A 20,180-nucleotide genomic window follows, 5' to 3' on the forward strand; every position below is an offset into this window, starting at 1 on the left:
TTTTATTGTTTTGTACAAAATGGAGATAAACATACTGAAGAAAAACATTGTTTTTCAAGCTTTGTCACCTTTGTATCATGGCTGTCGAATATATTATAATCATAATAATAATGAAAACTACCATTTGTGCAGTAGCCCTGATGTTGTCTGACAAAACACCCCACTTGGCTTTAATCAGGAGATAAAGACACATACATCACATAGTGTTTTGAACAGACATGATTTCATTCTCTTAGTTATTTACAAACCGTTTGCTGCAACTTGTATTCCTACATTATCTTGAGGTGAAGCTGGGACGTGCTTTTCACTCCAGCACATTCCTTCTGCTCTGTGATCAGAGTTGAGCTGTAATGGAGTGAAAGGCAAACCGAAAACTTTCACGGTGGCTTCTTTTTTGTTCGTTCCTGTGTGCAACCAAATGCAACGAGGCTTTGGGTCCATATATTTTTTGTTTTTGTAACAAGTTGAATGAAAATGATGTCCTTATAAAAGACACGGTACCAAACTCTCTGATGTTGCATCAGAGAGGCAAAAAGTGCTTTTTTTCTTTAATCCCTCTGTCCCTGTTCTGATGGATGTGTTATTCCCTGCATAGTCACGTACCAGTACAACAACACACTGCAGAGGATAATATACAGTACATTCACATATAATTAGATGTATATACACAATCACATTGTACGAATGTCTGCACGTACAGCTCGAGTGCTGTACGTGAAGATGGAGTTACTGTGGAGTCATTTGCGTTTGGCAGCCAAATAAGATGATTTCTGAAATACAAAAATAGTCCTCTGACAAAAACCTCACCAAAGCAGCATACTATGAAAAAAAAATATGCTACTTCAGTGAGACATAAACATGTTTAGTGGGCACAGATGCTGTATAGTGTGTCTCTGTTGTGCTGTATAAAGATGAATGGCTGAAGGTTCCGGAGGTCGGAGGCAAACTACAAGCCGTGTCTGCTGGCTCTGGATGAGACGCCTCCCCGGGTGTAAGACCGAGGTGGGACTGACAAAGGCACCAGTGGCGCTGTGGAGGAAAGGATAAAAGGAAAAAACTCTAGTTAATTAACATCCTGAGCGCCAAATGTTTTCCAGTAGGTAAATCTGACATGAAAAGCGGCAGCTGCGACCTTTCACATCCATAGTTTATCCAAGGGCCATCAGCAGCTTTATATCTACTGACCTGGGACAGGGGCTTGTGGGTCTGGCTCCTCTTCGTCTTTGATGGGCGAGTGCCCCATGTGATGGTGGGAAAACGAGTCCAGGAAAGAGGAGCTGCTGATGCCAAGACTGACTCCGGTTACGCCAATTCCAAGAGAATCTATTGGAATGAAAACATTTTATAAATTCATAAGGGACATACCACAAACTCTGTCTTACCCAGGTCATACATATTGACAAGGCTGCGAACCTGCTGCGGTGAATCACATCCCTGTTCCAGCAGCATTTTGTATGAAAATATTTAAGTGGGATTTATACCTGTGGCCACTGAGGCTCTGCCTGTCCGCCCCTGCCCGATGTTGTCCAACACTGTGAAGGAGCGACGGTATGGAGTGTCCGACTGTAAAAACACCAAGGGTCAAACATACGGATTTTTCAATTCATAACATTAATCACACCATCTCAAAGCACATCATACTGATAGAAACTTCTTTTAACAATAACAAAGCGGATTCTTTATATAACACAATATTTACTCATTACTGCCTCCCTTGTTGTGTTGTATGTAGTGTTATAGTTTGTTCATGTGTTGGAGGATCTTACCCTGTATGTGTGAGTTGTGTTGGGGCGAGAGAAGACGTCCAACAGGTGGTGACGATCCCTCGGCATTGAACTGCCAGCTTCGTCATTTATAGCACTGTGTGCGCGGCTGGATGCACCTTTCTGACGCTGGGTCGATGGAAAATACATTGATTTTATAAAGTTGGTCACAGGCGTTTTACTGCATTCATTTAGAAAGTAATGGGTCATTTATTGCCAGTGCACTCATGTTTAAGTGGTATAATACCTGTGCAGGTTTGGACTGCAGCCCTGAGTGAGTTGAATCTGGGTCTCCGGTGCTGATGGGGGGAAGGAGAGTGTTTCTGCTCAGAGGCAACAATGGAGACGACAGCCGGTCACTGGCTGTGGTTCTATGGAAGAAGAGAAAGTCAATTCAATATCATAAATTGATTCCTTATTGATTTAGCTTAGCTTTGCTAAAAAAAGAAGCTACAAGTGGAAACAGCTAGAGGCTGAGGGTAAAAGATATCAATCTACCAGCATCTTTAAAGCTTGTATTTATCATTTTATATCTTGTTTTTTTAAAACTGCTGAGTAAAAATAAGCAGTTATATTTTTATTTGGATTTTTGTGCTGGACTATTCCCTTGTGAAGTCGAGAGTTTTCCTATAATTGCCTGGAAACCTCAATAAAAAAACGCAAATGTTTTGACAGCCAAGTCTTTGATTTTCTCTTTTGACACATAAAAAACACATTCCCTAACTGTCTAACTGTATCTTACCATTTGAAGTGAAGATACAGTGGCTGCTGAATTTTTACAGATTTGACAGATATCTTTTCACCTGCAGTTCGTGACAAGTTCATCTGTTGGGTTGGTATCACACAGGAAACTTCTGTCACCTCCCACCCCCACTAATATACCACACAGAGCCATGAGGCACTAGTTGAAAGGGAGTCTATTTTCAAAGTGATATGTCTCTGCACGTCTTCAGAGAGTAAAAAGTGAGGCAGGAGTTTAGGTGGGGTTGGCCGGGTTCCTGTGGTGCTCAGACTCACAGACGTGTCCCACGGATGACCTCATCCATGGATCCCGCTGTGCAGGACTGACTCAGACTGGGGACCAGCGGCAGGAGAGTCCGGGGGTGAGGGTTTCGACGCCGAGCTGACTGTGCCGGGCGGGACAGCGAGGAAGAGCTCTGCTCCAGGATTCGGCGAGGGCGAGGTTTGTTGGAGGGGATCACGCTGGAGCCCGATCTGTGGGATGCCTGATCCTCTGCCTCCCTGTGCAAGAAGGAGACAGTGGAACACAACTAATGAATGGTGCATCTCCCCCAGCTGCCAACTGGCCGCTTGCTCTGCCTAACAAGGTGCTCAGATCAAGGATGGAAACATGGCACGATGGAGCCTTTGTCCAAAATGCAATGTGTTCACCTGCACATGGAAACCAGTAACAAGACAGCTATGCATGTTTTCCTTCCCATTCAGAGATTGAAGTCACATTTTAGGAATATACAATTATGTGTTGGCTGTGTCATTGTTTCTGCTTTTTTTGTTTGGTTTTGGCACCGGTGCTCGAAGAGTAAAATGTGTCCTTACTGGTTTCTTTCCAGCGCCCCCAGGTTCCTCTGCTGCAGGGGGATGCTGTGGATCACGATGAGGTCGTTCAGGTTGTGCTGGGTCGCCACTGCTCCAACTGGAACCCGTCCAGCCTGAGCAGTGGTGTGAGATGAGGGGGAGAACACAATGACACAGACGGAAGGGGGAATGCAAAAAGATCAAAAAATTACAGGAGATGTGGGACATAATAAAAGGAGGAAAGACAGGTTGTATACAAATAGTTTATCTTATGAAGGCCAGTTGCCATGTGGTTAGTTTTTTCCATATGTGCAATATAAGTAGTCTCCAAGAAATGGCTATTTATCATGCAACCAAAATACATTCACAACATTTAAAAAACAACAAAACCCACAACTTATAACAATTCCCATTGCGACAAAAAAGGACGACCTGAAGAAAATCAATGTAGTTCATGTTGAAAATAAGTTGCAGTTAATTCAAAGGATAAACGGTGGGGATGCTTTTATGTTAATCAACAAGCACAAGCACATTTACTCCTGAGGTAAAAACATGAGCCGCAGAATGCACACAACAAGCCGCCATTTTGGCTCCAAGTGAGGTGGTTACATACAGCGGGAGGTCTTTTCTGCTTTTTGGTTTTCCGTCTGGACTTGTGCTTTGTGCCCCTTGACTTTGTGTTCTTTGAGGGGGGAAAAAGGCATGACCAGAGAAAATGGATAAAGAAGAAGGGAAAGAAAAAAGGAGAAATAAAAACAAAAGAGAAATAACAAAAATGAGTGAACAGAAAGGTAAATAGACCCAGAACACATCGGCAAGGTGAAGGGCAGAGAGTAAATATGGAAGGAAAGAAAACAGTGACAAGTTAATGAGCCGGATGCATTGAGAAGACGGAAGAGGCAGGAGAGAAAAACAGGCGACTATCTGTGAACTGTGAAATATAAATGTGCGACTCCAAAGTCTGCAAAGATATCACTAACAGTTTGGGAAGCTGACGAAGTGCAGCGTGCACAAAACAGTTTTATAATTAGGATTAGACCTAAAGTCATTTGTGTACTGATCTGGACTGATGCTGCATTTAAAACGTTGTACCAACTTTGATTTGTGTTGTGCCTGAGTTATTTTCTTTTCATGTATTGCAGCAATTGTTACAGTGAAGACACATTTTTAGAGTTACTTTTTTGCATTGAACTCCTGAATACTGGCAGTGATGAAAATGTATTGGCGATCCCAGTCCTTTAACTCCGGTACCTGTCAGCCTCTCTCAGACCACTAACCTGGAACTGCAGTCCAGCTGTGAGGGGGGGCACTCTGCTCTGACCAAGCTTGGGCAGCAGCGTGGGCAGCGTGGAGAGCAGCAGGAAGGGGTTCAGGGAGTCCTGCTGCACGGGGCTCATGTTGCCGCAAATCTTCTCATCGTCTGCTAATCACACACGTACAGTCACGTTTGAAACACGGTGCACAAGGATGGACAGGTATATAAGTCAAAGGCAAGTTAAAGGGTAAAGAAAAGTTCTGATCTACTTGAGGTGCAGCATTCCCAGTGGCGTTGAACGAGCTCTTTCATCCAGCCAACCAGCTGCTGCCACATGTCATCAAACAGCAGGTCGAGAACAGCTTGGTGGCGACACCGGTACGGCGAGACAGGGGGTAGACAGTGATGCCTCCCCCCTGACCCGGAATAATCCTGCTCCCACTCGTCTTCCCTGTAAAAGACAGATTTATAATAAATCATTATATCTTAACTGGGCAACACATGGACCGCAGCTGAGGTTTAGAGTCAGATTCTGGAAAAAGACCAATGCTGTGCAGCGCGATGGAAGTGAGAAACTCACATGTCCCTGCTATCGAAAGCCAGATATTCCTCCATCAGACCCTCCACTTCGATCACCCTCGGCTTGAACTGACTGCTGGAGCCAGTGGGGGTGCAGGGAGCCAGATCCAACTGAGCTGAGGAGGACGAGGTCAGCGCCGCTCTCCTGCCCTGCACGTTCAGCCTTTCAACCAAGACAAGAGATCGCATTAGGCACTTTAATAAAGACACAAGCCAACACATGCTGTAATCAATACTTAATGAAGAAGTGAGAATCTAACTTGAGTTCTCTGCAGCAGCCGCAGGTTCGGCCTGTTGCTGCACATCTTCCCTGCTCTCTCTCCAGCTTTCACACTTAAATTCTGTCCTATCAATGAAGGATTGATGCCCCAAGATATCTTACAAATCTCCGTTTTGAGTCATTACAAAGTAGTGCTGCCTTTTTTTACAACCAGTGGCAGCCCTGGCATGTACATACCACAGCTGACTGACATTGACTTGGTCTCACAAACTTAATGAACAAGTCACAGAATCTAGGTCACAAAACCACAGAGTCGGCCAGGACTCCTTCATAATTGATGCACCAACACCAGTCATCTGGACAGCCAGCCAACAGCCACTCAAGATAGAGAAGCATAATATTTCTTACTAATGTCTTTTAAAAAATGTAAGCAGCATACACTTGCTGAAACTGTTTCATACACAAACTCTCTGGATGTTTATTTTTCTTATGTTGGCAGAGTTTTCCAATATCAATAGGTGACAGGAAATGAAATATATTTAAGCTGTTCTCAGGCTTTGTGATAATGTATCTCCTTAAATAGAGGTTTGCACTCACAATCAAATTGTATTTTTAGACATAAACATAACTATAGGTTTAGAAAATGATGGGTAATGTTCTGTAGCTGGACTTTATGGCAGTGCAGACACAACTTACTCTGTAGCACCCTTATCTTTCTCCTGTGACTTCACACTGCTCTCTTTGCCTGCTGATGGGCTGCTGCTGGAGGGGATGTCTTTCTCTGAAGTAGCGTACCACTGGAAGCCCTCATCACTGGGATACACCACCTGAGTCCCGAGGATTCTTAGTGACACAAATACAATTAATAAATAAGTTAAATAATTATACTTTCGTGCAAGAAAGGAATGTATTTCCCTCTATTGCCCTTCAGTGTTGGTAGGAAGCGATGGATAATATACCGGAGATGTGGGAAACGTGTGGCCCACTGCTGGCATTCATCCTGCAGCCCCTGGAGTATCCCGCCACCACTGCCTCTCCCCTCATACAGCTCTTTGTCGATCTCCTCAAACATTTGCAGCACTTGTCGTGACGCCGCCTTGTCGAACTCCTGTGGGACAGAAGAACAGAGAGACAGGAAGAGAAGCCAGTCATTCCTCTGTTCTCGTGTAGCAGCTCTACGACTGCGAGCTGCTGCTTTGCAGTCTGTTCATCAGTTACTGGGAACACGTAGCCGTTCTTTTTTTACAATCCCATAGGAAGCCTTGATGTGCATAACAATTAGTTCCTGCAGCCCTACTAGATGTGTGTGTGTGTGTGTGGTCAACCTGGATTGTGCATGTGCATCAAAAGAGAGACAGAGAGACAGAAGTGTGGTAGGAGTGAGTTAGAAGCTCGAGGACAACAAACTGAATAAATCATTGAGTTCTGGAAAAGTTTTTTTTCCGGATCAGCTGAGGTGAGAATGCACAGAATGATAACAAACCATTACCCAGTGGAATCAGATCTCACATGTACAAAGAAGTGGCAGATGATGGGGAGACATGTGATTAAGTGACTGGTTGTATGTAGTTGTATGTTTTTTCACTGGTTTGCCAAAAGGTAGGTAAAGTAAATTAAATATTTTGTGGAATCTCTTTATCTTTTCTTCTCATGTTTCTTGTGTGACAGACAGACCCAGACTGACATCATCACTTCACGTGAAGATCGTTTTCTTGGGAGCAGACTTACATCGTAGCCCCAGGAGAAGACAGAGCTCCTTTCTGTGGAAACACCAGTGCCTGTGGAGCTGTGGAAACCTGACCAGGACTGGTTTGAGTCTACGGAGAGGACGGTGGGACAGTCAGAGTGGCCTGAGGCAGCAGACGTCCCTGAGCTACACAGACAGACCAAGAGAGCTGTGAGGTTCATGCCGTGGACATTGATCACAACTTGTTTCCATCACTCCCACAACCACTTTAACAATTATATTAAAACATCTTGAATCTCTATATCATGAAATAAACAAAGGTTTCTTCTTGTTGTGTGGTTGAGGAAATCTCACTGTCGCTGGCTGCTGACATCATCATGTGGAAGGTTTCATTGTGGAAAAAAAGGTCAAATGTTAAAGTAACTGAGCCCATCTCATTATTTATTCTTTTAATTGCACATCTGAAGAAGGAAATGTGATATCAATTAATCCCCTGCTTCTGAGTGTCTTCTTTCACATATTGAGTTCCTTGAGAATCAGTTGTCCACACAACATGGTGTCATATGACAAAACATACAGGAGAGAGAATGTGTGTGTGTAGTGGTTATAGATAGTTTGATTTGTGTCCCTGCACAACAGCCCGTGGGACAACCAGGACTCAGTTACCTGTTGTGAGTGGAAACTGCTTCCTGGAGGTCATGGAGGTATCGCTCGGGGGTTTGGTTATCGTCTGCTTCCTCTGGGAGGGGGTGGTGGTCGAGGCTGCTTCGAGACAACCCACGACTGCACAAGAGAGGGAACAGAAATGTTCATCAGAAATGTGAAAGGGTGATAAAACAGGACATCAGTTATGTATTTAATGTCAGGTCCTTGATTATCATCATTTTGTATTTGTCTTTTTTTGCACATTTTATCATTTAAATACAAATAATGTATGAAAACAAGGAAATGTTAATGCCATAGAAGGTCTGTGTAAAACTCTAATTAACTAAATATTATCTTTGTACTGTCTTTCAAGTGAGTGTGTCTCTGCAGGGTTAACACAGTTAAATTTAAGATGGTTTAATACATGTTCAATACCAGATAGTTCACAATTTTATAGCTTTTTCACAGCCATACTGTTAAAAGGATGATAGACATTAATGAATACCAGTAAAGCTCTAACATTATGTGCATGGATTTATGAACATTTATATCACATTTTTGCCCAGTGCTTGCCAGCAGTATATAACAATAATTCTGATACATCATAAGACATTAAAAATTACCTCGACAGGCAGTAGAAACCGGACATATTCATTGACCAATTATAAAAGAACTAATAAGGCCACAATAAACTGAATAATGTGCAAATTGTGCTTCAAAGGTCAGGTTTTCTTTTTTTCTTGTTTTAATACAGTCAAGAACAAAAGTAGGTCATGATCATCATAACTGTCTATGGCTTAAACAAACTATCTTATACACTTTGAAAATAAATGAAAATTCAAGGCCTTTCGGGGAAAAACTGAAACCGATGCTTTTAAATCCTGGATTAGAGCCAAAATACCTCATTGTATTGTGACCAGACAATAACAAACACACTAAATACACATCTGAGGCAGATCAGCTTTGTGTTGCACAATGGATCAGCATCGATTAAATCTTTGTCATGTTGTTATCGATAGAAATTTGCGTTGTGATGATCATAGATATCGTGTTAGTGATGAACATGTCAGCCACTGATCTCAGCTTCACCCGCCGCTCGTTCATATTCACTACTCACATCTCGAGTTTGTGGGACACGGGTCTTCTGTTGTACCGAGAAATCATCCTCCCTCCTCTGTCCCTGGTTCAGACTCTCCAGCCCTCGTCTCTCCTCGTCGCCTCCGCTTCCAGGGGACACTTCGCAGGGCGGGTTGACATCTCGCTGCAGGGGGAAAGCTGGACGGGGCTCAGGCTACTGATGCTAATGCTAACGCTGCTGCAGCTAATGTGAGCAGGAAGTTACGTTTGCAGAGATGCGAGCTGACGTTTAACAGATAAAATGTCACCAAGGCACGAACACAACTCCTGGTAGATGTTGCTAATCTGCATTAGCATCTCCTGTGCTCCGTCAATGTCATGTCGCTTTACATCGCTAGCTTCCGTCCCCTTCCTTTGCTAACGGTTAGCACCAACAACAACAATAACCTGGCTGTCATGGATACGCAGCTTCACCCTCGCATTGACTCATTGGAAATGGAGTTTTGGGGTGACCGCCGGCTATCGATATACTACCATCACGTCACAAGCACTGTCACTACAACTCCCAGAAACCCTTGCGACAACGTGAATACGTCCCTAAAAAGTATCCGCTCCTCCTCGATGGACTACAAACAAAAAAGAGCCTATTATTTGATAAATTGTTTTATTTGTAATTAAATTATATGTATATATGTTTTTGCCGTACGTCTTTTATAATGGAGCTTATTTTACGTTTGGTTAAAATAGTCTAGGAACTATTGTTCTCCTGGTTGATGGGGGGAAGTCGAGCAGAATTCGCAGTAGGACCGAAACAGTGATAACAGGCGTGATAGCGACGTACAAAGCTAATAGAAAAGTTTCGCTTTGTTTCTCGCGTTGAAATTTAACACCACATTTTAAAACAAGACAAGGTAAGCGGGGGTAACTATATACTATATGATGTTGGTAATATACTTAATATAAATGGAGATAACTATCGAGTTAACGGATACATAACTAAGTCTGGAGATATAAACAAATATAGCACCATGCCGACTGTGCGTATATGAAGGTGTATCCCCCCCCCTGCTGTGTTGTCCTTCTGCAGGTGTCTCTGTGCAATGGACGTCATGCAGAGGAGACGGTTCCACGAGGACACGGTTCAGTACAAACTGTTCCTGGTCCCAACAGACGCGTCAACGTCTCAGCAAACAGCGGAACATCTCCCACGTCTCCTGGACGAGATCCTGGCTAAGGTCGCCCCTCTCGTGATCCAGCACATCTGGCAGCATCAGCCCTTCCACCTCAAGTGTCACCCCGAGAAAGGTAAAGACCTGTCAACACCACGGAGATCCCAGTGGTTTCAGTGTTAGTGGTGCAGTTCTTGTAAAAGTTGCCCTCCAATAAGAGTGATGAGTTTTCGTTGACAGGTGATGAACCTGCTCACATCGGGGGCAGCACTCAGTTTGGGGACAATGTGGAGGATGAGTGGTTTATCGTCTACCTCCTGCAGCAGATCACAGAGAACTTCCCACAGCTTGCAGCCAGGTGGGATAGAAAGTGCTATGAGTTGGTATAGTTGTGAAAAAATGATTTCAGTGTTTAAACATAGATTGTGTTCAGAGGTTTGACTGTCATGTGCTTCTCTCTCACCTTGTGATTGTGTGTTTGTGCAGAGTTGAGGACAACGATGGGGAGTTTCTTCTGATCGAAGCTGCAGATTATCTTCCCAAGTGGCTGAATCCAGACACCAGTGAACTCCGGGTGAGATGATCAGATGAGATGGTCTTAAACGTATTTGATTTAAAGATACATTTATCTGATTATATTACCACACAAGAGATATTGAGTTGTGTTAGCCCTTAAGGTTCAAATCACATATTACTGTTTGCATCATAGCTACTTCAGACTGTATCTCAAAGTATAAAATAAATAGGAGAATGATGTACGGCTGGAATGTCCTTTAATAAGTGTAAGACTTGTTTGCAGGTCTTCCTCTATAAGGGGGAATTGCACATCCTTCCCTGCCCGACCAAATCCAGTCCAGTGGGCTTCTCGAGGGATGTGGTGCCCAGTGTGGAACAAGCTCTGACGCTGCTCTCCACGCACACAGGCGCCTGTCGAGCTAGTCCGAAGATTTGTTCAGCCCTGAGGAAACGACTAGAGGGGTAAGGGGACATCTTTTCATGATAAAAATCGTGATAAGAGATCCGTTGAAAAGTCAATGTCAGTGACATGTTTATATGCTTCCTACTTGGGACGCTATTGCACAGATAATATAGAATATAATATTGAAAGTATTAAAGTTACAGTCCTTGACACAGCTACCGTGGTCACTTTAGCTCTGTATTCTAAAACTTTAGAGGGAAAAGGCAAAATGTCAGAATTTCTAGGTCTTGTGAGTATTGTATGTAAGAGGAACATTTCTATCTTTACTTTCCATTTAGGTACCCAGAGAAGGTTAAGACAAATCTCCACCACGCCCACTGCTTCATACCGGCAGGTATTGCCGAGGTGCTGGCACAGCGGCCAGACCTAGTCGCCCCGGCAGTGTCAGCATTCTACCTGCGGGATCCAGTGGATTTGCAAGCGTGTCGGAGCTTCAAGACCTTTCCTCCTGTTACAAGAGTCTTGGCATCGGTAAACTCAACTAAAGATTCATGACTACTGGGATGTGGGCAAAGACATGAGGCTGGACTCCTTTAAAGAGACTATTTTTATTTCACATATATTGTTTCTGTGATGTGTATGCTTCAGCTTTTGTCTTAAAGCCTTGATGCGAATCAAAACCTTGTTCTTTTGTCTTTATCCTCAGGTGACATTCACCCGTTGCCTTTATGCTCAGCTGCAGCAGCAGGAGTTCACCCCCGACCGGAGGAGCGGCTTCACACTGCCTCTTCGCTCTCATCCCCAGTACAAAGCCCACGAGCTTGGCATGAAACTGGTGAGCCACCACTAGTGTATACTCTTCATTCTGATCTGTCTTTTGGGCAAATGAAATTGGGAGTTTTAAGTCTTGTTATTAATTTGTATTCTCTGTCTCTCCCTGTGTGTGACCCTGTCCCCAGGCACATGGCTTTGAGATCCTGTGCTCAAAGTGCAGGCTGCCGTCATCAGAGCCTGATGCCCCCGTCAGCTGTAACCCTCAGTGGAAAAGCTTCATGGATAGTCTGAAGAGGAACGGCTACTTCCAGGTTGGTCTGTTTTGAATATTAGGAATATAAGGTTTCACATAAAACAAATTGTTGACGATGCCTTACTCTCAGAAATGTTCTACTGTAGAAAGTTGTATAAGTTTTTAATGTTGTTGTTGTCAAACACAGGGAGAGCTGGAAGGCTCGAGCCATTACAGAGAACTCACACGATCTGCAGAGAACTTCTTCAAACAGTCAGTCGCCACAACATCGAGGTAAGAACAGCATGTGTGGATGCAGCTGTGAGCACTGTGTGATTGTTTATGCCTGTAACATCCAATTGTGTGTGTGTCTGAATACCGATATTGTGTGTGTTGCCAGTGCTTTGTCCCAGGGTGAGGAGGTTCTCCGTCTTCTGCAAAGCTGCAATTCCTTCGACTTGGAGGAGCTGAGGAAACAAGAGTCACAGCTCCCCCAAGAGGACAGTAAGTGAAAATGTACCGTTACTATGAAACTTGCCATAATTGGAGACTTGACATAGGACAGCAGAAATAAAGGATCAACATGTCTGAAGTTATATATGATTTAGTTATTCCTGTATCATACATTATAAAAGATGTGCTGTATTTTAGATATTGTACATACATCGGTTTGATATCTGGAAATGGCAGTTTGCCCTTGTAATGATTTCTGAGAGTTTTATTTATATCTGGAGCGTCTCTGTGGAAATTAGAATTTTATATTCTATAAAGTATGTATTTCAAGGTTTATTTGACTTTGCTTGAATTGTAAACATTAGCTTTTCTCTGTCGCTGCCACCTGGGAGTTTCTGCTTCCTGCCAATTCCTTTCAGTTTCTGTCCTTTTTGGTTTGCATCTTCCCTTCCCGAGCCTTATCTCTTTCAACCGCTTCCCATGATTAATTTGTCTTTGTGTCTATCTCCAGGTGACAGCTGGCTTGATATCACAGCTCAGGATTTGGAGCGTATGTTGCAGGAGAGGAGCGGGGGGAGGGCTGATGTTGGCAGCCAGAACTCAAGCTCCACCAAACAGACACAGCCCGTCACGGGTGCAAAGGAGAAGAGAAAAGAGATAGAGGGCGACAAGGAGGAAGAGGAGGCCAATTACAGCCTGGTAGCTGTCAGTCAGGGGATGAAGAACTTCCTCAGCTCCATGGCATCGCATGAGGGAGCTGAGCTTCCTTGGTGAGACAGACTGGCTCTCTATCCCCATTAGACCTAATTGATTTTGATAATATGTAATTAAGATCATCGAAGGCTCATTGATTAAAATAGTTTAAGTTCCAGCTCGTTCACTTAGATTTGCATTGCCCGCTCATTTCAGTTGTCATATTGAGTTTTCTTTATATTCCAGGAGCGGCTCAGCTCATCCTTTCAGTTTTGAGCCGGACTCGATGTCCAACGCTCTGGACAGACTGCTCGGTACGTGGATGTTAGGAACAGGAAAAAAATAACTCGCAGGCACTTATCACATCTTCTCCTCTTTAACCAAATCTGTCATTTCAATTTTATAGGGAGTAAAGAAGAAGAGCTAGATTCAGACGATCTAGATGATGATGATGATGACGAAGAGGAGGAGGAAGAAGAAAAAGAGGAGGGGTCAACTGGTCACGATGAGAGAAATGGAACAGAAACGTTGGACAGTCTGAGAGGATACATGGACCAAATGGATTCGGAGCTGATGGGCACTAATATTGGAAAAAGCTTCAATCCAACAGTAAGATTTCAAACTTTGAATATCACGCTCCTCCCTCGGCTCTGCCTCAACATATGTGTTTACAAAAAATAAGTGATATAATGTATCGTGTTGAATGTACTTGTCCTACAGGATTACGCCAATGCAGACGTGGATGAGACAGAGGAGGAGATCCAGCCTCTTGACGTGGACTTAAACCTGATATCAAACCTGCTGGAGTCCCTGAGCTGCCAGGAGGGTTTGGCTGGACCAGCCTCCAACCTGCTGCAGAGCCTGGGCCTACACCTTCCACCCAACTCCGATTCCTCATAACGAAGAAGAAACTAATGGTTGAGGAAGTATAAGAATAAAAAGTATCGACCACCAGCCAGGGGCAGCATCTCAAACTGTCAACAGAGGGACTTTTGTAACTTCTGTGGCATTCATCCATGTAAAAGTTGCCAAGTAGAGTTTTCACTGTGTCCAAATGTGTTTTTGTTTACATTCCTTCATCGTGTTCTTTAAGACGAGCGGAGACAAAGAAGACATTTATACATTCATCTATTCTAAATGTTTTGAAACCTGCATCGTTTGCGGTTTACAGGTAATAATAAATTGCACAAGTACAAAAAGGCAAGAAGCTCAGAAGATGTGCAGCAGATGCATTTAATTGAATGGGAAGAAAAATACATGTCACACATTAAAACATTTCATTAATACACATTTCAGATTGATGGCCCCATCAGTTTTCTGTGATGGGGTCGTATTTGTGGCAGTGTGTAAAGAAATGAGTTTATCTTCAGTTTTGGTTGCACTGAACAAACAGATGTGTTGCCATGAATCTGTAGAACAAGTTGTTATTGTTCTTTTTTTTTCATGATACTCTGAAAGTCTTGTCTTGTGATCTAAAGCTCAGTAATTCCATGTTTTTTGGACGGTAACTAAAAGTGAAATGATAATGTACAATTTTCTACAGTGGATATTCATGCTGCTAATGTTGAAATACATGTACTGATGGTGTTTTTTAACTGCACTTACAAACTTAAGTTAGAAACGGAATAAATATTTTTGCAAGTAAATTTATTTTAGTGTTTTTTCAGTTGTTAAATGTAAACAGGTTCTCTTTGTTTCACCATCACTCAACATTTAAAATGATAAAATATTTACTTGTTTTTAAATATAATACATAAACACTACACATTTGGAAAAAGCTGAACATTATATAGCTTATTGTTAAATGCAGTCTCTGATAATAACTTACAGATAGAAATTGCAATGGGCAACATTTGACTCCCTCCTCATCGTGGCCACTTATCTGACAGATCTCAACTTCATGTTAGGTCAACCTCCTCCTGGTTAAATATTCATCCAGTCAAGGATTTCAGCTTAAAAAAAAACGGTCCAGTTGGGTTCAACTGTTTGTGTCCGGGACAAATAAACTGGAACTCAGTGTTTTCCCTTCTCACCTTGTCTTCCAAGGACAACTTCAACAAAGCTGTGGTTGAAAATTAATTTGGTGAAACAAAGGAACTTCAATCTCTCAGTTACTGTTCAGTATTCTGACAACAGCATCCAAATGTCTGTGATAAATAACTCCTTTTTCATTGTTTATGTATTATCCACAATTATCAGTGTTTCATAAATATACATTTCGTTCATCTGGTTTAGTCTTGGGAGGATTCGGTTCACGGTGTCCTGTCCTGTACAGAAATTACTTTTCCAAAACTAAGATGAAGGCTCACTGGTGTCAACACTTTTAGACCCAAGGATAAATCAATAGCTTTTTATGTGTTTTCTCATGCTGGTTACGATTACTCATTCTGCATTTAATCTTAGCTGAAAATATGCACATGCCTGAGTAGCACAAGTCATGGTGACCCTGAGGGTCCAAACACTGCAACAGTACTGACAATGAACTGTCATTCAGTCTTGGGTTCTGTCCAAAAACAAACAAGACAAGTTGCCCCTCCCTTGTGTTTTCTGAACTGTCCTTCTGGGTTTAGTGGAATGTCCCCAGGGCCACTACATGGAGGTATAAATGTATAAAGTTGAAATAGGCAAAAGGTACAGTCCTTTAAAGTGAAACTACAGTAGAAGGAAGGGCTGCACCACCTGCCGTGCTGAGTGGAGCAGTGCAGCAGAAAGCGGCGAGACACACAGAGCCGAGATACCGACGATGAAGTTCAGCACCATCCCCAGCAGGAGGATGGCGAGCAGGTATCCATGGAAGAGCAAACTGTGCCAGTTGCCCCGACTCAGAACCTGCCAGGGCCTGTCTGGGTGCAGCAGCCACAGGAGGCCCAGCACCCAGCTCTGGTTCACCAGCTGGGCGTAGTAGATGTCAAAGATGGACGCTTGGGCATCAGGGGAGTGGGGGTGCTCGGCTTCAGACACTTTGGCCAGCCACGTCAGAGAGAGACTGTGGAGGATTAAAGCCAGAGGAGCATACATGTATTCCAGAGGATCAACAACCGAGAGACCTTTGGAAACTGCAGAGAAAGCGAGAGAGAGAGTAGATTGATAAGAGGTTAATTTGTTCTGAGGTTAAGATTCATCGATTTCACCTCGAAACATCCTGTGAATATTTACCTGTGGCTACGAGAGAGGTCCCAGTCAGGATGGAGATCAGAACAGAGATGTGGAGAGAGGGCAGAGATGTCAGCTTCAGGGCAAAACTAAAGCCGACAGTCAGCAAGGGCAGCAAGGGCAGAGTGGTGGGGAAGAGGCCGGAATACGCACTGCTGGCTTGGGCCCACGTAGCCAGCACGGCGTGGATGCTGCTACAGATAGCCGGCACCAGCACCCTCTCACCCAGAGACCTGGTGTAACGCTTCAGAGGCACCAGACCCAGGATGTGGAGGAGATTCAAGACTGACAAGGAGATCAGAACCTGGAGAGGATTTCACAATGTCACTACAAAGCATTACAGTATACACACTGCATACAGATGCTCAATTAGAAAGTTCTGACGGTGTGCAGAGTCACAGATTTTAAATTCCTGACATATACATGTAGATGATACAAACCAATCATTTCCCTGAATGTGTGCCTCTAAATCTAAACCGTGAATATGTAAAATATTCTATAGCTTCTCCTTCTCTCCTTTTGCTTTTGTTGGACATAAAAAAAAAACAATATTTATTTTCAATCTGAGAAACTGAAACCCTTTTGATTCCTAATGGAAGTAATGGTTGGCTGCAGCTTTCCTCTTTGTCATTACACAGTTTTACTGTATGTTAAAACCATCATATTATTTTTAGACTTTGTGAAGCTGAAGACAAATACATCAATTGTGGACTGATTTGGATATGAAGGCCGGTTGGGGGTCAACAGTGCCTCTCATTCAGAGTGAACTGGGTTTGGCTACACCCCCCATGACCCCTGAATGATTATCAGTGTTGTAGAAGGAGGGATATGAGGTAGATTATAGACCAATCACAGGGCTGTTATTCCCTGATATAACTTCAAGAATTTGCCACGGTCCATAAAACAACCACTTGCCTGTCCTTCAAACCACACACACACACACACACACATACACACACACACACACACACACACACACAAACACACACACACACACTCACAAAGGTGACTTTTCATTGTGCAGGCATTTCAAGTTACCTGCAGTAATGATTAACAACAATTCTAAATAAAAATGAATAACAATGAATTCTTAATAAGCCGCCATTGTTCTAGACTCAGAAATTATTACTAATATTAGCTGTTATCACCTCTGTTTTTTATCAGTATCTTGTGTGAGTGACCTTTTAAAATATATAAGATATAAGATTTTGATAGAGAGTCGTCAGGGAGCAGCCGGGTACCAACCTGACCAAAGCACAGAGCCACGGCGTAGGGGTAATGGTACTGAGGGATGAAGATGCCGGCCACAAAGTTTCGGAGTTTGTCAGCCAGGCCATATATCACCAGGACCACCAGGCAGAGGACGGGAACCAGGGGCCTCAGTCCATGATTAGATGAGAGACTCCTCGCTGCCGAGGCACAACGTCCTCGCCTCCAACTCCCTGAACTGCACAGGGGAACAGAGACGAATCGTACAATACATGAAATTTAAGTTTATAAGTCTTTCCACCAGAAAAACAGAAAAGGACCATTCTTGCTGAGCTTAAAACTCATTGGTTGCTGAATTGTTTGGTTGACAACCTCTTAAAAAGTAACTATTTGGTTTTATAAATATAGTTTTTTTCTCATTTCAGGGGTTCCCAGAGCAAAAAAGATTATATATAAAATATAAAAGCCAGTAAGTTTACCTTATATAAGACATGCTGTCATTCTGTGCAGATCTCCCTGTTGATCAATGTGGAAATGTCAAGAACAACAGAAATTCAACAAGCAGCTGAGACAACATCCTTACTCTCTGTTGCTTTAGCCTGTGTCATTTAGCAGTTAAATATTAAAATGGGACTTTTTACATTTACATCTTGCTTTATTTCATTCTATTTTATTAATGATTGAGGCTGCAAGGGTTCGAGCCAAATGTCTTGCGCTGAATCAGGCTCAGTGAACGAGTCTACATTCTTGAGATAATATCAGCAGAAAAGTAATTTAACGGTACATATAACATTGGAGGAGCAGCTGATAAAACTGCATGCTTAAAAGGTTTAACCGTTAGAAATTAATTAATTAATTCTAAAAAAAAAAATTACAGTGAGAAATCACAATAATTTAAACTCACCATCAGGATTTCCTCAAAAAGTAACATTTCATCCTCATATTCCAGTCATCACTTCTGAGTCACTGCCATCCTGTCACCACCTACACATAACAGCACAGTTATAATATTAATTCATGCACCTTCTCCCTCTCACTCTGCTGAACTGGCTCCTGCTCTCGTTGCCGCGGGCATTCACCTCATGTGTGTCCACACTTCGTCCCCATGGACTTTGGTCCCGGTCAGTTTGTTTTCCCACAATCACAGAGGCGACCTACAGGTGGACAATTAGACCCGTGAAAGTCGTTTCCTCTGAACACACACAGAAATAGAGCACACATCTGTGGAATCTGTCAAGGTTTGCTGACACATTTTATTACACCAGACGAGTGAATCTGAGACTCTTTCAGCCTCATGAGAGGAATTCTATCTATCTATCCATCTATCTATATATATCTTATATTGATTATAGATTTCTAACCCTATTGATGAAGCTTACCTCTACCTGAGGAGTGGGTAAATCCTGGCTCTGCTTCCTCTCAGCTTCACCACCTGTTTGTGACATTCCTGACAGTCCGTCTCCAGCTTTTCCCTGCTCCCCCACACCCCACACCCCCACCTCCTGTCTGGATCCCTCTGTAGCTACACAGGCCATCATGGAGTCCACCGGCCACATAGCTGCATGAGTGAGGGTCTTCTTAAGTAAACAAACCCAACAGACCAAGAGGATGGGGGCCTGTGCTCTCTGCAGCTCAGACAAACACAGTAGCAGCGGGAGCACCCTGACTGATCCAGGACACAATAGCAAAAAGCCTGTTGTAGGCCTCAAAAGGCTTTTAGTTATACCTCTGTGTGTCATTGCGGCTGGTTGAACAGCACAAAACACAACACCATCCTACAATATAATGCAGTGTGGTGACCAGTCATGTGTGTGGAAACATGTATACACTGTTATGTGTGTTTATATTCTTCACTGACCCTTCACAGTCTGCCGACTTGTATCATTAAACTCACTGTGGCAGTCGAATAGCAGTTATAAAGAAAAAAAACATAATTAACTTAAGACTCTGCAGTTTATAAGAAAAGCATCTCTGTGCACTGGATGAAACATTAAGATTATGTTTTCATGACTGTAGCCAACACTCTGAAGATTTTAGATAAACTTTCAACTTTCTAAGTCCCTGCTTCATGCCCTGCGCTGGTCGAAGGAGAGGAGGGCCTGCACGGCACCCAACGTGAACTTCCTGCGTCAGCAACTGACCTATGAGGAGCAGCTGTTTGGGAGCAGACTCGCATCCCTGGACGACATCCACCGATGACTGCAAAATGGGAATGAAAAGAGGATACACTGGATTGTTCTCTTCCTGCAAAGCACATTGAGAGAATGTGTAAAACAAGCTGAGACTAAACAGATTTGGATTATACTGCAAGAAAGACTCTCAAAGGCTTGAAAGGAGTTTATCTTCCCCCACAAGTTTGTCTTTCACCATCAAGCTTCACACAGTGTTTCTTGTGCTGTGCTTCAATAACATTAGTCATCATACAGATGTTTAATTATGTGGCCTCAGTATGACTCAGTATAATCCCTGGTATGATGTTTTGTTTGGTGATAGTTGACAGAAAAAGCTGTATCTGTTATGTGCAAGTTAACACAGGGCCAACAATAGAATGCCTTTTGCTATGGAAAATACAAAAACTATATACATCCAGAAGATATAGTGTGACATCCGTTGCAAATGCGGTAACAACTTTAACCGTATGAAGGATTTGTAAATTAGTTATTGTACATGTATGTATAGTTATTGCACAGTTTGTGTCAGTTTTTTCACATTTGTCCAGAGGTGAGTAAGATAAAAAAAAAAGAATAAAGATCAAAAAGGCAGGAAAACAGATGTGCAGAGGGTTGTTGGTCATGAGTTTACAACAAGTTTAGAAA

The 20,180-nt window shown here is 42.9% G+C and overlaps 3 protein-coding genes across 3 annotated transcripts; 1 reads left to right on the forward strand and 2 right to left on the reverse strand.

Annotated features, from left to right (window-relative positions):
• Positions 1 to 8,958, reverse strand: fam149b1 (family with sequence similarity 149 member B1). The gene is made up of 15 exons (XM_061087246.1): positions 8,803 to 8,958; positions 7,707 to 7,823; positions 7,082 to 7,226; positions 6,313 to 6,461; positions 6,050 to 6,196; positions 5,135 to 5,296; positions 4,824 to 5,005; positions 4,577 to 4,719; positions 3,321 to 3,433; positions 2,781 to 3,005; positions 2,011 to 2,134; positions 1,767 to 1,892; positions 1,482 to 1,563; positions 1,186 to 1,323; positions 1 to 1,029 (listed from the first exon to the last, which is right to left on the reverse strand). The coding sequence occupies exons 1-15, from the start codon at positions 8,847 to 8,849 to the stop codon at positions 947 to 949; spliced, it is 1,983 nt and encodes a 660-aa protein (XP_060943229.1). The 5' UTR covers positions 8,850 to 8,958; the 3' UTR covers positions 1 to 946.
• A 624-nt stretch (positions 8,959 to 9,582) lies between these two features.
• On the forward strand, positions 9,583 to 14,683 carry ecd (ecdysoneless homolog (Drosophila)). The gene is made up of 14 exons (XM_061087237.1): positions 9,583 to 9,673; positions 9,850 to 10,067; positions 10,172 to 10,289; positions 10,418 to 10,505; positions 10,731 to 10,909; positions 11,189 to 11,381; positions 11,557 to 11,685; positions 11,810 to 11,935; positions 12,065 to 12,150; positions 12,257 to 12,360; positions 12,821 to 13,079; positions 13,249 to 13,316; positions 13,409 to 13,611; positions 13,723 to 14,683. The coding sequence occupies exons 2-14, from the start codon at positions 9,863 to 9,865 to the stop codon at positions 13,900 to 13,902; spliced, it is 1,938 nt and encodes a 645-aa protein (XP_060943220.1). The 5' UTR covers positions 9,583 to 9,673; positions 9,850 to 9,862; the 3' UTR covers positions 13,903 to 14,683.
• On the reverse strand, positions 14,220 to 18,430 carry si:ch211-248a14.8 (uncharacterized). The gene is made up of 5 exons (XM_061087238.1): positions 18,269 to 18,430; positions 17,844 to 17,880; positions 17,401 to 17,602; positions 16,159 to 16,459; positions 14,220 to 16,058 (listed from the first exon to the last, which is right to left on the reverse strand). The coding sequence occupies exons 2-5, from the start codon at positions 17,855 to 17,857 to the stop codon at positions 15,655 to 15,657; spliced, it is 921 nt and encodes a 306-aa protein (XP_060943221.1). The 5' UTR covers positions 17,858 to 17,880; positions 18,269 to 18,430; the 3' UTR covers positions 14,220 to 15,654.
• Positions 18,431 to 20,180: the final 1,750 nt, after the last annotated feature.

This window comes from Limanda limanda, chromosome 15 (genome assembly GCF_963576545.1).
Source record: "Limanda limanda chromosome 15, fLimLim1.1, whole genome shotgun sequence".
Taxonomy (NCBI): Eukaryota; Metazoa; Chordata; class Actinopteri; order Pleuronectiformes; family Pleuronectidae; genus Limanda; species Limanda limanda.

Excerpts from the sequence above, each read along its gene's own strand:
- fam149b1 (XM_061087246.1), bottom strand. The coding sequence starts at position 8,849 with ATGATTTCTCGGTACAACAGAAGACCCGTGTCCCACAAACTCGAGAT. Across the intron at positions 6,462-7,081 it reads TCTTCTCCTGGGGCTACGAT|GAGTTCGACAAGGCGGCGTC; the intron begins GTAAGTCTGCTC and ends TCTGTCCCACAG. Across the intron at positions 2,135-2,780 it reads GTCATCCGTGGGACACGTCT|AACCACAGCCAGTGACCGGC; the intron begins GTGAGTCTGAGC and ends CTTCTTCCATAG.
- ecd (XM_061087237.1), top strand. The coding sequence starts at position 9,863 with ATGGACGTCATGCAGAGGAGACGGTTCCACGAGGACACGGTTCAGTAC. Across the intron at positions 12,361-12,820 it reads ACAGCTCCCCCAAGAGGACA|GTGACAGCTGGCTTGATATC; the intron begins GTAAGTGAAAAT and ends GTCTATCTCCAG. Across the intron at positions 13,080-13,248 it reads GAGGGAGCTGAGCTTCCTTG|GAGCGGCTCAGCTCATCCTT; the intron begins GTGAGACAGACT and ends TTTATATTCCAG.
- si:ch211-248a14.8 (XM_061087238.1), bottom strand. Across the intron at positions 16,460-17,400 it reads TGGCTCTGTGCTTTGGTCAG|GTTCTGATCTCCTTGTCAGT; the intron begins GTTGGTACCCGG and ends AATCCTCTCCAG. Across the intron at positions 16,059-16,158 it reads GACCTCTCTCGTAGCCACAG|TTTCCAAAGGTCTCTCGGTT; the intron begins GTAAATATTCAC and ends CTTTCTCTGCAG.